Source organism: Lissotriton vulgaris, chromosome 1_1, assembly GCF_964263255.1.
Source record: "Lissotriton vulgaris chromosome 1_1, aLisVul1.2, whole genome shotgun sequence".
NCBI classification, from domain to species: domain Eukaryota; kingdom Metazoa; phylum Chordata; class Amphibia; order Caudata; family Salamandridae; genus Lissotriton; species Lissotriton vulgaris.
The window spans coordinates 886,026,038-886,043,293 of record NC_141685.1 but is presented as its reverse complement, the minus strand read 5'-3'; the positions used below and the strand labels follow the sequence as shown (position 1 = coordinate 886,043,293).

The 17,256-nt window shown below is 43.0% G+C and overlaps 1 protein-coding gene across 4 annotated transcripts in view; it reads right to left on the bottom strand.

The window, feature by feature from the left end:
* Positions 1-17,256, bottom strand: part of LOC147748107 (serine hydrolase-like protein) — a 107,469-nt gene that overhangs the window by 78,926 nt on the left and 11,287 nt on the right. For all 4 annotated transcript variants that reach the window (XM_086958753.1, XM_086958760.1, XM_086958764.1 and 1 more), the window contains exon 2: positions 8,619-8,768. In XM_086958753.1, coding sequence (XP_086814879.1) covers positions 8,619-8,760 — 142 coding nt within the window. In that variant the 5' untranslated portion in view covers positions 8,761-8,768. The remainder of the gene's footprint in view (positions 1-8,618; positions 8,769-17,256) is intronic.

Below are 17,256 nucleotides of genomic sequence, written 5' to 3'. Positions count from 1 at the left end.
GGTGTGAGGCACTCACCTTGTGGCTCCCTAATTTAGCAAAACAAATCCTCCGAGAGGAAGATAACACCAATCACACTTCCTTTGCATCTCCCTACTTATGTGGGGGGGATTAATAAAATTAGACTTGTATGGGTCTGATGAGAAGGATACGTTATGGGTGAATACTAGCCTAATCAGGGCTTCCCGTATTGTGTGCGCGAGAACTGGCCCTTGTTGGCAACCTTACCATCCGTGACACCACAAACTGATTACCACTGTGGATGGATTTACTAATGTTAAAATATCCTGCCCACAGGAGAGACACTTGATTCTTCCCATTGAGCAAAGGATGGGCAATGGCAGCTTCCAACTAGTCTACGATACCCAGTGGTTGGGCGGTAAAGAAATTATAAAAAAACATTTTCAGAATATTTTTAACTAAGTTCAACTTACTCAACCTTAAAATCTAGTAACGTGGACTGGTGTACAGAACTTTAACACTCAGTTCCCTGACAGCAGTTGAGAATAGAATGATTAGGCCCCCCTCCCCCCTTCAAGCTAATGATGGACTGGTATAATATTTTTGGCATGCCTGCTCCTCGCACCCTTCGTAGAATGTCTTGCTGACTTGGAGGTACCAATATGAATCTAGAAAGTAGTCAGCCGCGCCCCTAGAGGGGGACACCTAATAGGTTTATGTATATTAAATACGGTATTTCTTTCATAATGTATAGTACACTGGAACAAATATACGAAAAAGGATCCTGACCTACGATGGCCAGTAAATGGGTCATTTGATTTAAAAAAAAAGATTCAGTATGTAGAGCAGTGTCTCTTTGGGCGAAAGAGTCGACAAGATATGTTTGATTGTGTATAAATGTGGGAGAAAGAAGTGAACAAAAGAGTGAGGATAGAAGAAGCTATAGCAGAAAAAGAACAGAGCAATACAATTTACCAGAAAGCATTAGAATTGGAAAATAAAGAGATGAAGGAAATAAAAGAGAAAGAAGACAGGGAGCGTCATTTAGAGGTAACTGGCCAGTACTCTATTAGGCGCCCCATTTATCCAATACTTAATAAACCTCAAGATGATTCTATTTTGTTAGATAGACCTCCGCCCCGTATAAATTTCCTAGCGTCCCTGAGAATGAAGGTTCTGATGAGCATTTTTCTTCAGATGAAAAAGATGACAATAAGCAAATTGGGCGTACGACTCGCTCTACATTAACTACTGAACACAAGGCCACTCTTAGATCCGCTGCTCGTAAAGCAGCTTGTGGGAGTGACTCCCCCCCAAGACCTCATAGCAATGATTCAGCAATGGTCAGATTTAGAGCAGTTATATTTTTAGAGACGTTTACTTGGGAGGTAATACTCAGTTTTAGAAAACATACTGGTGCTCTAGAGCCCTCTGATATAAATTCTGATTATAAACAGTTGAGTGATGGCACCTTTCTTTCTTCACAGGTTTCCTATCTAATTAGGCGAGTGGTTAAATTGCTCGTTGAGGCATTCCGTTTACAGGAAGAGAAAAAGGCAGCTGATAAAGCTACAACTTAACAAAAAGTTCAGTCTCCGGTGCAACAAGAAGGAGTTACAGGGACAGATACAGCCACTAGTAATCCTGTAGTTACTGTGAAACCGATGCGTAGAGCTGCACCTTTGTATGTTCCTCCAAAGGGAGCGGGAACAAGTGACGATAAAAGTTCTGATAATGCGAAGGGATATTTTATTTATAATTGGTTCTATACCCCATGGAGTAGAGCAGACGTTATGGCTTTTAAAGCTGCTTTGCCTGATTCGCGCAAAAATCCAACTGCTTTTTATGAAGAAGTAGAAGGAGCTATTAGTTCTTTCACTATGACATTGCCTGATATTGACATGTTCTTTGGGCTTATTTTACCCCTTAATGATACTTGGGTCCATTTAGAGGAAATAGATGCTGATAGAGAGCCTGCGCAGAAACCACAACAGGTGATATTAGATCTTCCCAAAGCTATTGTAACTAAGTTGAAACCTCTTACACCCCCTAAGAAAACAGATTGGACAACATTAGCATCTTGTAAGCAGAAAGCATATGAGTCAGTTTCTGATTTCTTTACATGATTTGAAGAGACATTCCATGACTTTAGTGGGCAGATAGGGCGGTCGTTCGTTGGCAATATTCCTTAGTCCCTTGTGTTTTTTCGTTCTCGTTTGGCTCGAGTAAATACTTTTATTCGCTTGTTAAACTTAAGTGGGCATTCATTGACAGACGACACGGGTAAGGATCTGTTTGTTGCCAAATTTGTCGCTAACATATTGCCAGAAATTGCTAGTTGCCTAAAGGCCAAATGAGAGTTCATGAACTACGTCTTCCCCGTCTCCCTTTTGACTATGGTCCAGTATTATGAATGTCAGGAATTGGAAGCAAAAGGCAAGGAGGATAAAAAGGTCAAGGATTTAAAAACAAAAGTTATGATGGCTCAAGTCGATGGTCCATCATTTAGAAGTAGTGCGAAAGGTGGACGTGCGATGTATCGCCCTGGTGTACCCCCTTTTCCTCGAGCAATTTTGTTTTCTGATCAGTGTGCGTATTGTAAGGAGATTGGACATTGGCGTTCTAAGTGCCCCCATTTGCGAGGTCAGCAGTATCAGTGGGGCAGAGGAAGTATGAGAGGCTGCCCGGGGAATGCAGGAAATAAGGGATGCATAGATAATCGTACCAGATTTGAGGCCGTTGAAAACAACCCAACTTCTTTTAATATCTTTGACAGACGAAACCAATACCAACTGTCTGATTTCTTGACTGATGGCCCTAAGGATTCTGATTATGCATAGGAATGCCTAGGATGGGGTATGGAACCGGTTGTGGTCCCAGTAGATCAGAGGGGTCCCTATGTCGATGCAAACATCTTGGGTTCTACTGATCGCTTTCTGGTTGATACAGGAGCTACTCATAGTGCTCTGTCTAAACAATTGGTTCCTAGGGCTCCCCTGTCTGGTGCAATGATAACATCAATAGGATTTGATGGGACACCTTCCCTTAGCCCACTGTCAAAGCCACTTGCATTTAGTCTTGATAAATTCACTGCAGCATGTCCATTTCTGCTTTCCCCTGACACACCAGATAATATTGTGGGTATCGATGTGCTACAATACGTTGTTTCCCAGAAGGAGTGCATGTTATTTTAAATGACAACTATCCGATGGTTGAGAGATCTTGTCTCATTAAAGAGGATGTTGCTCTTTCTAAATCGATCCTTCAGCTTCTGTATAGCTCCAAGAGGGTATACAGAGAGTCCTAGCATTTATAGCCAGGCATAGAAAAGACAGCTTGATTCTTTCCCTGTACCGAAAGGGGTGGCTCTTATTCAATATGTCGATGACATCTTATTGGCAGCTGATACTCCTGAACAGTGTGAAGAAGGAACACTGTTGTTATCATTTCTTGCATCTCATCATTACAAGGTCTCTCTGAAGAAACTGCAGTATTGTAGACAGCAGGTTACCTACTTAGGTCACCTCTTGTCTAAGGAGGGACGTGCACTCACACCAGATCGCATTCAAACTATTTTGGACACGCCTGTGCCCTGTACTCAGAAGGATGTTCATGCACTGATTGGCCTTACTTCTATCTGTAGGCAGTGGATCCCTGGCTTTTCCTACATTGTTAAGCCCTTGTTAGCCCTTTTGACTAAAGACACTCTGATGCCTCTCCCATGGACTACTGAATGCCAGAATGCTTTTCAGCAGTTATGTCCAGCTCTTTTGCTCTGCACCAGTATTAGGGAGTCCAGACTACAATAAGGCCTTCACACTCTATGTACACGAGAGGGATAGTTGTGCTCTCTCGGTTTTCACCCAGACACACAGTGATAAGCAGCGTCCTTGTGCATATTTCTCAGCTGTCATTGATCTAGTCGCTCGTGCGTTGCCTGGGTGTTTTCGAGCAGTAGCGGCGACAGCTGTGTCCATACGTCAGAGTGAGGGAATAGTCTTGTCACACAGATTGCTTGTGTTAGTGCCCCATTCAGTTGACACTTTTGAACCAAACAAAAACACAACATTTGACTAGTGCTCGCTTGACACTTTTGGCCCCTCATATCACATTGAAAAGATGTTCAACCCTAAATAATGCTACACTATTGCCATTTCCAGTTATTCAGCCTTAGTCACAAGAGTCTCATGACTGTATATCCCTTACTGAAGAACAAAGGGTTGTGTTGACCTGCATGATACGCCCCTTTCTAGTGTTGATGGGGAATTGTGGGTTGATGGGTCTTGTTTGAAATTGCCAGATGGCACGACATCTGCTGCCTTTGCAATAACAACACTTCAGACAGTAGTTGAGACAGCTCGCATCCCACAGAAGTCAGCTCAGGCAGATGAGTTGATAGCGCTAACAAGAGCATGTGAGCTTAGTACTGATCTGTTTGTTAACATCTACACCGACAACCGATATGCTTTTGCAGTGGCTCATAATTTTGGGCAGCTTTGGAAGGAAAGAGGCTTCCTTACATCACATGGGACACAAATAGTGCATGGGGAATTAGTAAATAATCTCCTTACTACCTTGACATATCCTAAGAAAGCAGTGATTGTCAGTGTAGAGCACACAAGAAAGTTACTGATAAAATAGGACAGGGTAATGCCTTTGCGAATCATACAGCTTGTGAGACTGCAATGCAACGAAGCACTACATCTATGTACGTGGTTAAGTCACACGCTGAACGTTGACATGATGCCAGGCAAGAGGAAGTGGACATGCAACGATCTGCCTCTGCTGATGAATTAGACCAATGGTCTAAGAAGGGAACATTGGATGATGAGGGCTGTTGGAGGAATAAAGACATGACCAAGTGGAGATTGCACACAGCCTACTCACATCCCATGTTTCACATGGCACATGGGCCGGCACATGTTGGAGCATCCTCAATAGCAAAGCTACTTATGCAAGTTTGGGACCATCCAGATATTGCCGGCACAGCTAAAAAGATAGTCCAGTCTTGTATGATTTGTCTCCAGTATAATCCTGGAAAGGGAACACAAACTCCAACAGGAGGATTTGCATTACCAACTGCACCTTTTGAGGTTCTGCAAATGGATTACATCCAGCTAGAACGCTTTAATAATCTGAAGTATGTTTTAGTGGGGTCTGTGCCTTTAGTAAGTGGATAGAGGCATACGCTACGAAAGATAATACAGCTCTTACTACAGCAAAGGTGCTCCGAAAGGAATTTTTCCCTAGATTTGGCGTTTGTCGAGTTTTGTGGAATGACAAAAGACGCCATTTCATTGGGCAAATTGTTGAGTATGCCTTGAAAGGATTGGGGATTAATCAGAAATTTCATACAACTTTTCACCCGCAGTCTTCAGGCTTGGTGAAGCGTTACAACTCCACATTGAAATTGAAACTTGCCAAAATCCTGGCTTCCACCTCTCTGAAATGGCCTGATGCACTGCCCCTAGCTTTGCTCTCCATTACATCGATAGCACAGACACGATCTGGCCTCACACCATGTGAGGTGTTTTTCGGGAGGCTAATGAACATTTGGGGGATTCCTAAGCCACACCCTATACATGATGTACCTTATGTGTTGATGAGCGACTACTTGTCTCAGTTGACTGACAGCTTGCTTTCTATTCCTCAACAGGTTCGAGAAGCTCTTCATGACAGGTCGCAAGGTGATGGTCATGATCTGCAGCCCAGTGACCAGGTGAAGGTGTTCCAGAGGTCGAGCAGCCTGGAACCGAGGTGGCGGGGATCCGAGCAAGTACTTCTGTCCACTAGAACTGCAGTCAGAGTGACCAATTGGAAGAACTGGGTCCACTCTACCCACTGCAAGAGGGTGCCGTCCGCCTTGGTGGAACCTGCTGCGCTGAAAGATCACTGCAACATCCTGGACACAGAGAGAGGTCAAGCTGCGTCACCTGAAGAACCTGAGGGAGTCTTCCCGGACCATACGATCCCTGATACATCTCGATATCAGCTGCGACCCGGAAAAGAGACACGTTGTTGTTGAAAAAAACAGTTTGAGCCACTGTCCTGGGTTAGTGAAAGCCTGAGTTACAAAGGGGGGACTCTACTAGTGATACACGTCTCAATCTCAGTGAAGAAACCAATGGCTGCCCAGAACATTAGGGTGCCATCTGTTTTGTTTTTCAACATCGAGATGAGCATGCCTGAGGAGAAGAGATCAATTGCTATGAGAGTCTGTGATCAAAAGACTATGTTTGTTATTGGACTTACTTCCATTGTTATCATCATTGCTACGATAACATGGGTTATAGAGGGAGTAGCTCCTGCTGAAATCTACTGACTGTCACTACTCCTGTCCCCATTGAGCACCATTACTACACTCTCCCTTATCATGAGCAGAAGCACTGACAGTCTTATCTCAACAATACATTCATTCAAATGTTGCATCACACCCACAATGCTACAAACATTACTAACTGTTGGGTGTGTGGAATGAGGCCAGCTCATCAGAAAAAGGGAGGAATGCATTTCATTCCTCTGCCGTTTTCACACAATGGTTCTTGTAGGGCCTGGTTTGCGCTACTATGGGCTTCTAAAGTTGCTACCATTACTGAAGTTGATGTAGGTGGACTGAATGTCCAATTAAACAAAGTGTGTTACCCTTATGAGAGAGGAGATCCACAAGCTTAAGGAACTGTATGGGAAATGGGGGAGTATCGTCAAGGAAATTCCTCTGCACGCTATGTTTTCTGTAATACTCGAACAACCAAAGGAAATTGGCCTCATGTTATAGCTGTTACTAGAGCTCGAGCAGACCTTTGTGTGAGCAGTATTGGCAGTATTCCTGTGGGGAAAAGTGACTGTACTATAGTATTAAATGTTACTGGAACGAACAATAGCAGTTTTTGGTCGTCACATAACACCTATTTTATTTGTGAAAGAAAAGGTTATTACCACCTACTTATTGGATGGTCAGGTAGCTGCTATGCGTCCTTTTTGCTACCCCCCGTGTTTTTGGCTCCTGCATCCTACCACAAAGACTATAAACTGTATAATGACATTTCTAAGAACCGATATAAGAGGACAATAAATCATGATGAGGTGGATCAAACTGATACTGCACTGCAGCAGTACATTGACTTTAATTTGGGACTATTCTTCTTTGTTGGTGCAGCCTTAAACAGCAGAAAGATCAGGCGCTTGACACGTGTTGTAAAGGCTGTAACCAATCAGACAGCCATGGCACTTAAAAATCTCACAGAAGAACTACAAATTGCGAGAATTGTGGCACTCCGAAACAGGATGATCCTTGACGTCATCCTGGCTGATCGTGGTGGAGCATGCCGCATCATTGGGAGCAGTTGCTGCGTGTATATCCCTGACCACGCCCCTTCAGTTTTTGAGCCGATTTCTAAAATGCACAAAATAGCCACTGAAATCCATCAGGATTCAGCAACATGGACCTTGACTGGATGGCTAAGAACAATGTTTACTGTCTAGGGCTGGAAGTTATTATCAGCCCTATGCATATTTGTTGCGATCCTTTTTTTTTGCTACCTTTGTATCCAATGTGGCCTAATGCTCTGTTCCCTATGTGTTTCTACTTGTACCTCATGTATACCTGCTAAAAGAAATATTCAGAATGTAAATGCCCGACTAGTAACAGACCAAGAAATTAGTCAATTAATATCGAAAGATATCCGTGATAACTTCCATGCTCCTTCTACTGCATAGCGATGTCTTCAGCTAATACTAAAAGAGCCGTCTGTGGAAATCGAAGAAATTGCTGTTAGCATAAGCTGAAGCCATTTTAGTTGTGGCATCTATTTTGTTAGCCATGTGATTCTGCCGTCTTCACTGTTGCCTGCCTTTCTATTCTGCTTGAGTCATCAACTATAGTTAACTCCTTCAGTACTGAGCCAGAGCAATGTATGAACTCAGAAAGGCCTGTAGCTGCTAGAATGCACCTGTCTTAGAATGCAACTGTCAGGCTGTTCCAACTGATGTAAGCAGTTCTGTCTCCCTTCCCACTTTGCTGACTAAGTGATATCTGTCTGACCATGTTAGTCGATAGCTATTCCTGTGTATGCTTCTAGCATCTATTTGAGTCTCCATGCTTACTGTGCAACAAACTAGGTATAAAAGACCCTTGGTTTCTGTATTCCTTGTACTACCTCATACAGTGCCCGAGGGTGTTGTATTGATGTAGTCCCACTCATGAGTGATTAATAAACGTGTTATTTGATATTCCAGCTTCAGTGCCAATCTCTATTTTGTTGGTTTAAGGACCCGTGGACAGACAAGGGTGAACCCCTGCACCGGTTGGCCCCTAAAAAGGCTAATTTCCACAATCCTTTATTTTTCTGAACAGCCCTGAAGAGTGATTATTGGAGAAACACATGTTAGCTGTTAACAATTATTATTTATGAAGAATCATGGTTGTCATGTAGTAGTTTATATACAGAATCATATTGATCAAACAGTCATCTGTGACAATAAAAAGACATTTCTACGAAACAGTCCCAGTTCAAGGACTTAATATTGTCTCTCATATAATCAGTTATATTTTGTGGTTGGTTACAGGGATACACAGTGTCACCTCCAGGACTGGATAAGGCCATGATTGACACTAGGCTAATGATGAGGAAGCATTGATTCCAAGATCTCCAATACTCGCCTTGGGGCAGCAGAGGCACCAGCTTCTGGAACGTATTGGCATTGTCCATCCACCCATGGAGGCATAACACAGGGCGGCCCTCGGCTGGGCCCCAGGTCAGGCAGGCAAGGTGACCCCATGGTACCGGAATCTGTAACTTCATTGGTGCCCCTGAAATAGAAAACAGAGGAGCCAAGAGAAGCAGGAGTTAAAGAGATTAACTGTGCCCTGAGTCACAGCCTCCTAGGACTTGATGCACAGGCATTTACATTTTGAGCCACAACCAGCCATGTCATAAGCCAAACCAACCACATTTGGAGACACAACCAAACATAGCCTAAGCTACACCCAACTACAAGTTGAGGTACAACCAGCCAAGGACAGCCACATCCAGAGTTGCAGCCTCCCACATTTTAGTTCTTGGGCACCTCAACCACAGCAATGAGCATCCAAATCCTTAGCAAAAGCGGGTCACGCACAGAGCCACAATCATATAGTGAAGCATAACCAGCCATATTAGACAACTGGTGGCTGTCTGATTTTGGAATTCCACCAATCCCTAGCAATACCGGTCAAAAACGTTGGCTTTTATCCTGATGGTGTGATGCTTTTACCTTTAAAATGCATGTAAAGATGGTGATTTCTGCCTGCTTTCTTTCTAGTCTTTACATTGGTGCCCAAAAAATAATCTGATTGCAAAACTGCAAATAATACAGAATACTGTGGTTCACATGATTTTTTGGCTTACACAGACAGGGGCAGGTTACATCCTAAAGGCACTAGTTGCACTGGCTTAAAATTCATGAAATAATTCTATGTAATTTTTCAAAAACAAGGGGGACCCAATAAGTACCTAGGGACCTTGGGCAATCAACTATTATGAAAAACAGTGGTCCATAGGATTAAATTTTCACAAAAACAAATGCAAACATAGACTCCAATCAGTACTATATTGACTAGTTTTTTCAGTGCCCAGCCGGGCCTGAAATTTTATTTCAAATATAAACAATTTTAAAAGACCATCAAGGAGGTCTAATGCGACAGTTGATAGGGTACAAGCCTGTACCTATCCAAAGTACACTCAAAAAGAATTAGAGGGTGAGAAAGTAAGCAAAGAAAAGAGGGTAAAGAATATCAGGCAAAAAGAACATGGGAGCCAATTGTCCCTTGCATCAATAGCATATTCGCATGGCAAGTTCAGACAAACAATTCATGTAACAGTGTCAACACAATGGGAAAGTTACAGAATTGAAAAAAGTGTCGACACTTATCAACTGTCGCATTAGACCTCCTTGATGGTCTTTTAAAATTGTTTATATTTGAAATAAAATTTCAGGCCCGGCTGGGCACTGAAAAAACTAGTCAATATAGTACTGATTGGAGTCTATGTTTGCATTTGTTTTTGTGAAAATTTAATCCTATGGACCACTGTTTTTCATAATAATTCTATGTAAGACATTATATCTAACAAGTTGAGCTGCAGCCATACCTGTCCCCAACTATCTTAAGGAAAAATGTCTAGGATAATTTCCGAGCTAACCTCTTAGTTTGGCTTAGTCATAATTTGGTAATTCCGCATTATAGAACAGCAATAGAGGTGGACGTGTGTTCAGGGGCGAGAGGGAAAACAGGAGCTACTGAGTCTCAACCACAGTGGTTGAGTTAGTTTGCCTTTAATGTCCGAGAGTCTGTCCTACTATGGCTCTGCAAACTGGGCCAAGTACAACCCATTCCACACTTGACTCTCAGTGGCCGGCATGGGTAGAATATACAGGCTTCTCGGTGAGGTAGTGTGGGAGTTCTCGATCTACGCACTCAAGAATTACACATCAGGATAATGATTGCCCCATCAAGTGCTTCACTTTCAAGAAAAAATTTCTTAAATGCACATTAGAACTAAATATTACACATGTATATACACATGATGCAATGTTCGGGTACTGGCTCTAGAGTATGTTGGTGCATTTCCATGCTATGGCTCCCCAATTTTCCGTTTGTTCCAGGCGGTTACCTCACGTGGGCAGTATGTCGTGAAATTAGCCTCAAGTGGAGATTACTTGTTACACTCTTGCAAAAGCTCCTTGTCTTTGGCCGTAGTCACTTTTTCTAACCCTACAAGTTTTTGAGTTTTTGCATTGGGCTGGCATCTCAGCAGCTTTCCTTCTCCAACTCAGTCACTCTCCATTTTCTGAGGCTAAGTGAAGCCTGCCGTTCCTCTTGACCTCCTTTGGGTCAGGTCTGAGGCTTCTCTGGACTGTTCATGACTGCTCATGGGAGTGCTGGCTCGATGGTACATGGTGCCGCCCAGCCCGGGCAGTTCAGGTCTGGATCGGTGTGGCCACGCTTATGCCGGGTTCTTCCAGTAGGCCTTACCAGGTGAATTGAAGTCTGCTGCTCTAATCATGGCACAGTCTTAGTTAGGTTCACCTGCTGTTCTTGTCATGCTGCTTCCTCATTAGTCCTCTATAGCAGCTGAGATCACACAGCATGATACACTTCACGTACATCAGCTAAATCCAAGCTGTATCTTCATCAATGTATACACAGCAGTTCTGGTCTTGTCACAACTTCACACTTTCGCCACAACTGCTCAGAAAATGCAATAATATCAAATTTCTGCACAGTGGCTGAGGACATGCTGCACTTCACGATTCCCAACTGGAATCACAAGGGACAGGTGTTTGGTTCTTGCAGCAAGGGGTAGACAAAGTGATGTTCTCTCACCTCTAGGAAGCTGGCTGTGAGGAATACACCATGTCTGGTTGCACAGCTTTCTTCTATCCAGCACTCCCTTCCTTGGTCATAAAGAACTTTGAATGACAAGTGGTCAGTGAGTTCCACTTTTCGACAGTCAAAGCAGACAGGAGATGAGAAATCATTATCTGCATTTTTAGAACCAGTTTTTTTTCTCTTTTTAAGTGTCGGCTTCAGGCTGCTCTGGCACACTGCTTTTTTGTAGAGTGATACTCTTCACAGCAGGGTAGTCTAGTTAGAAGCACCCTCAACAGAAGCACAAAGAGGTGTGAGCTTTCTGCATCTGGCTGTCAGCAAGTGTCCATAGAAAAAAGAAAAGCCTAGCATTGCCTAAGGTATCTCCTTCACCTTGCACAACAGAGTTTGAAGGCCCACCCTTCACCCCACCAACTACCAAATGGCAGTGCTTCAGAAAGACTAATGAGCAGCTTCTTGCTCAGCAAAAGACTAATCTAATTTCAAAACTGCCTCACTCCAGCTTCCCAAATGTCAGCAATACGTTTCCACGGTCTGGGAAAACAACCTCAGCTCATCTTGTACAGCATGTCAGGCATGGAGCATTTAAAAGTATCTGACAGGTTTCCATCACTCTGGATTACTCATACCTACCATTCATGTACCACATACAAAAACACGCACAACATACACTTGGGTTTTAAGATCATGGTAGAACACAGAAGTGGAACTTACACGAGTGACTGCGTGGACCACAAGACCTCCACTTAGATGACACAGATAGAGTCTGGCCCCAACTTGGGTTCACAAAACACAGTATACTGCCACCACCGTTCTGAGCTAAACCCGTGACTTGGACAGTAGTCCACTTTTGGTTCAATGAATGCATGCTTAGTGCACATGTCCAGGTCAAAGAACAGGTCTAAGACCTCACTCATGTCAAGGGACAGGCCTAGTCCTCTGTACACACTCTAGATTAGAGTGAGGCAGAGGCCAAAATCAAAAAACAGATCCATGCAATGGAGCACTTGAGGCAGGGGAACATGGCTAAACACCATGCAGGGGCTATTTATTTCTCAACAACATGCTTTTCGTCTACTGGCAGCTAAGCATTGGAACACCCTGACTCTTTCTCCAAAGGCTATAGAAATCATTCTCAGTTTAGAAAATCTATAAAACCTGATTTTTTGTAACCTCCCATCATAGGTAATTAACTTTGTTCTCGGTTTATTAGCTTCCTATTATGGGTAATAGTTAGCTCTATACATTTTAATACCATATATAAAGAAGCATAGCCCAGCACAAGATCCAGCCCCAAAACAGATTGAGGGATAAAGCGCTGGCAGCAGAAATCATAATGCAATTTCTAGGATATAGAAGGAGACATGGTCTGGTGACTGGATTTCTGACCTTGGAATTTGAAAAGGATAATGGGGGGATAGAAGAGGGAAGAGTCTATAAAACAATGTTTATTGGGAGATCATTGTAGTAAGATGACGTTTAGGATGGGTGAAAGGAGAGATGGAGGAGAGAAGAATCTCTAGAAATGGATTAGGAAGCTCAAAATAGTAAAATTAGTTTTGGGATGAGTCAAAGGAGGGAATACATGAGGGAAGAATTTAGAAAGGGTTGGTTGGGAGATCATAATAGTAAAAGGAGGTTTGGGGTGATCCAAAGAGGGATAGTGGAGGGAAGAGTCTAAAAGGGGTTATTTTGAAGATCATACTTGACACTGGAATGCTATTAAAGTGTCCCAGATAATGTATGTCCTTTTTCTCTGGCAACAAAATAAATGGGAGAAGGGCAGTCATCTTTAGAGAGATATGGTGTAGGGTTCCCTGGAGCATCACATGGTCTATTCCTAAGGTCAGTGCTACATATTAAAGCAAGGGTACTAATTTAGCTTTTATCACTTTAAGGACTGATAACATTGAAGAGCTTTGTAGTGTTAAGCATACTTTTGTAAGTATACATTACATGTGAGCAGATTTCGTTTTTCATGCTTGCTGTTCTGCTCTTGGTCCTAAGCTACTTTCCTACCTGACCACAAGATAAATATATGTATGTACACAATAACGTTTTTCAATCCCTAGCCTTCAAATATATGGGTTCCTTATTTCCATATACATTTTGCTTTTGCTACGTTAACTGTCAGATCATTAAAGTTATTATAGATAATGATTACATTCAATGCCCTGTTATAGACAATTACAGTAGTGTCCACGATGACAGAATCACTGTACTGAAGAAAAGTCAAGTGTTTTTCCCCACCTTTGGTGGAAGTGTCTTATCTCATTGAGGTACTTAGCCATATATGTGGTGTATAGTTTATTTATTTATAAGGTTTTATATAGGGCTAATGTGACCCACGAGGGTATCAGAGCGCTTTACGGTATACAGTTATAAAACATAAAGATATGAGGTAGTGTAAGGCATTAGGTATTCGTCATTACGTACAAGACAGCGTTATAATAAATGGGTAACATAGGTGACCCGTAGACGACACATGATGATCCCAGAGGGCAACAGAACATTCTACTATATACAGTTATTGAACATTAGGTGGTTGTGGTAAGAAACATACATATAATATTCTCCTTCCAACCCCAAGATGTGGGCCCTGATAAGAGGTTCGCATAGGTGACTCAATATCTGCCTAGTATCAAGCCTTAGGACGTCGATTTGTTCATTAGGAGTATTTTTACTTCTTTTTTGAAGGCAGTAGATGACAAGATTCCACGTACCCCTGGAGGTAGGGAGTTCCAGGTCTTTGGAGCAATCCATGAAAGTACTCTGCAACCAGTTCTCTTTTTATGAAAGGATTGTGGTTTCAGAAGTAAAGAACTTGCACTTCGTAGTTGTCTGCATCCTCCTGATCGTTCTAGCTTTAGAGCTAAGTAACGGGTGTATTGTTATGGAGTGCTTTGTGGATCATGCAGGCAACCTTTAGGTGTATTCTTGCCTTGTATGGCAGCCAGTTCAGAGCTCTCAAGGTCGGAGAAATGTGGCTATTTCTTTTAGTTCCTGATACCAATCTAGCCGCAGCATTAAGGGATGCCCTCAGCAGAGCTAGCTTGTATTCGGGGAGACCGCAGAGGGTGGTGCTTCCATAGTCTAATCTTGGTAGCACTAGGGCTTGCACTGCCATTTTTAGGTCGGCCTGAGTGAGGAAGTAGTTTGAGTTTCCTTAATATACTCAATTGGTGATTAGCTCCCTTGGTGGCATTAGTGATGTGCGTCTTCATATTCAAATGTTTGTCAAAGGTGACTCCCAGGGATTTCGCAGAGTCAATGATGAGGGGAGCACAGTCAAAGAAGGTTAGGTGTTTCAGCCATAGGTCTATCTTAGGTGTGTGATTGGGTGGGGAGATGAGAATTAATTCTGTTTTTTTTGGGGGTGTTAAGCATGAGGTGGTTGTTAGTGAGCCAGTTTTGCATGTTCTGTAGAATAGTGTTGAGGGAAATGAAGTCTTCTGGAGTGGAGATTTTCAGATACAGTTGGGTGTCGTCCGCATACAGGTGATATATAATATTTGCTGATTTCAATGCGTTCGCCAGGGGTTCTATTAGTAGGTTGAAGAGGATGGGTGATAGGGCGGAGCCCTGTGGAACGCCCAGGGTGACCACGGAGGGTTGAGAGAGTGAGTTCTTCATCTTGAATCTTTGGGATTTGTTATTTAAGAAGGATGAGAACCATTGTAATACCGTGCCCGAGAGGCCCATCCTTCCTTCCAATAGGGACAAAAGGTTGTTGTGCTTCACCGTATCGAAGGCGGAGGACAAGTCAAGCAGTATCATTAGGCATGATTTGTTGTGGTCAAGCATTTTTAGTATATCATCCATTATGTGGGTGAGTGCAGATTCTGTGCTGTGACCTTGACGGAAGCCAGATTGGCGATTGTCTAGGAGGTTGAAATTCTCAATATGATTGCATAATTGTATTTGTGCACATTTCTCCAACAGTTTCGCCAAGGTGGGATGTTGGACATAGGGCGGTTGTTGTTGAGATCAGATGGGGTGGCGTTGGATTTCTTTAGTATAGGTGTGACCTGCCCTATTTTAAGACAGTCCGGTATGGAGCCTTGTCTCAGGAGGCATTTACGATTTTTGCCCATAGTGGTAGGGTAGAGGTTTTTATCATTTTGAATAAGGCAAGAGGAAGGGGATAGGAGAAGTGATTGGAGGGGTTGATTGCTAGAAGAGTGTTATAGATTGTAAGAGTGCCAACATGCAGACATGCTTCAGACCATATATTTTCTGTTACCCTGGTTCCAAACACAATCTTAACTTGGACCCAGGTTTTCCAACTAGTACCTGGGTTGCTCTAAGCAGGGAATTGGGAATACCCCATTTGGGAAACTTTACACATAGGATAGCCGTATTAATCCTATCAAAGCCTGAAGAATAGTGAATAAATAGGCACATAACTTGCAGATAGTTGAATATATGTTGTTAATCCTATTTTCATATTTATCCAGGTTTATTGCCTTATTAATCCCCAGAACACATTTCAGTCACGACTATAGACCAAACAGATCATATCAGCCCATCTCCTTGCAAAAGAAAATACAGGTTTCCTTAGCAGACCTTAGATCTTTTTTGTTGCTTTTTCTCAGAATTTTGATCTCAATAGCAACATCAGAGTAAGTTGCTGCTTTGCTCATTTTCCTTTCTAAACATGTTTTTCCCATCTTTTCTAGTTTAGTTGCAAGGTGAATCACACATCAACCATTTTTCTCATCACACATCTTTTGTTGAACCCTATTTTGATTGATTTGCTTATGTCGTGTATTTGTACAGTGCACCATCACCTGCAAGGGTATCGCTGTGCAGAACAGGTGTGTGCCTAGTTCTGCCTAGGATAAGTTAGTTGATTGAAGAGACAGGGTTTCAGCTTCTTGTGGAATTCAAGAAGAGAGGAGGGTCTGATGTGGAGTGGGAGGTTACCCCACGGTTTAGGAGCGATGTAAGACAACGCCCATCCACCTGATCTGTTTCTGCATATGTGTGGGGTGTGTGTGAGCAAGAGTCCTGTGGAGCAGAGGTGTCTGGATGGTTGGATGAAGGAGATTCGATAGTTCAGGTAGGTGGAGCCTAAGTTGTGTAGTGGGGAGAGAGTTTGTATGTGTGAGTGTGTGTGTGTGTGTATGTATATGTGTGTGTTCAAATGAGCTAATTTGTCAATCGGGAGCCAGTGGGTCTCCCTGAGGAGTGGTGTGATGTGAGATCTGTGTTGGAGGTTGAGGATGAGTCAGGCTGCCGAGTTATGGCGATCCCAGCATAGAGGATGCTCTCGATGTTCAACTTGCTGGTGACTAGGGCGTGGCTGACAGTTTTTCTGGGGTTGCATTTTAGCCATTTGAAGATCTTCCTCAGATTCTTTAGTTTATGAAAGCAGGATGCAGTGACAGTGTTGATTTATGCAGTCATATCTAGTTTGCTGTCATTGATGATTTAAAGGTTCCTGACGTGGGTGTTGGATGCAGATCCAAGTTCGGCTGGCCACCAGTTGGAGTCCCATGGCAAGGTGTTCTTGCCGAAGATGAGTACTTCGGTCTTGTCAGTATTGAGCATTAAATAGTTAGCTTTCATCCAGATGGCGACTTCAGTCTTGCAGGAGGTGAAATTGTTTGGGGATCTGGAGGCACTGTACAAATGAGTTTGTGGGCTTTCGACAAGTAAGGTGCCAGGTCGACAGCTTGTGTTCTATCCATTAAGCAGCAGAGCTAGTGGAGAGGGGTTCTTGGATGCCAATCTTGTGCAGGCACTTGATGAGGGTGGGGTTTGAGGCTGTGTCAAATGCTGCAGAGAGATACAGGAGAATGAGAGCTATCAGTCTATTTTGTCAAAGATCATGCAGATGTCTGTGGTGGCGATGTATGCTGTTTCTGGCCTGTTGTTGGACCTGAATCCATAAAGCGTGTTATCAAGGAGCTGCTGGTTGGTGAGG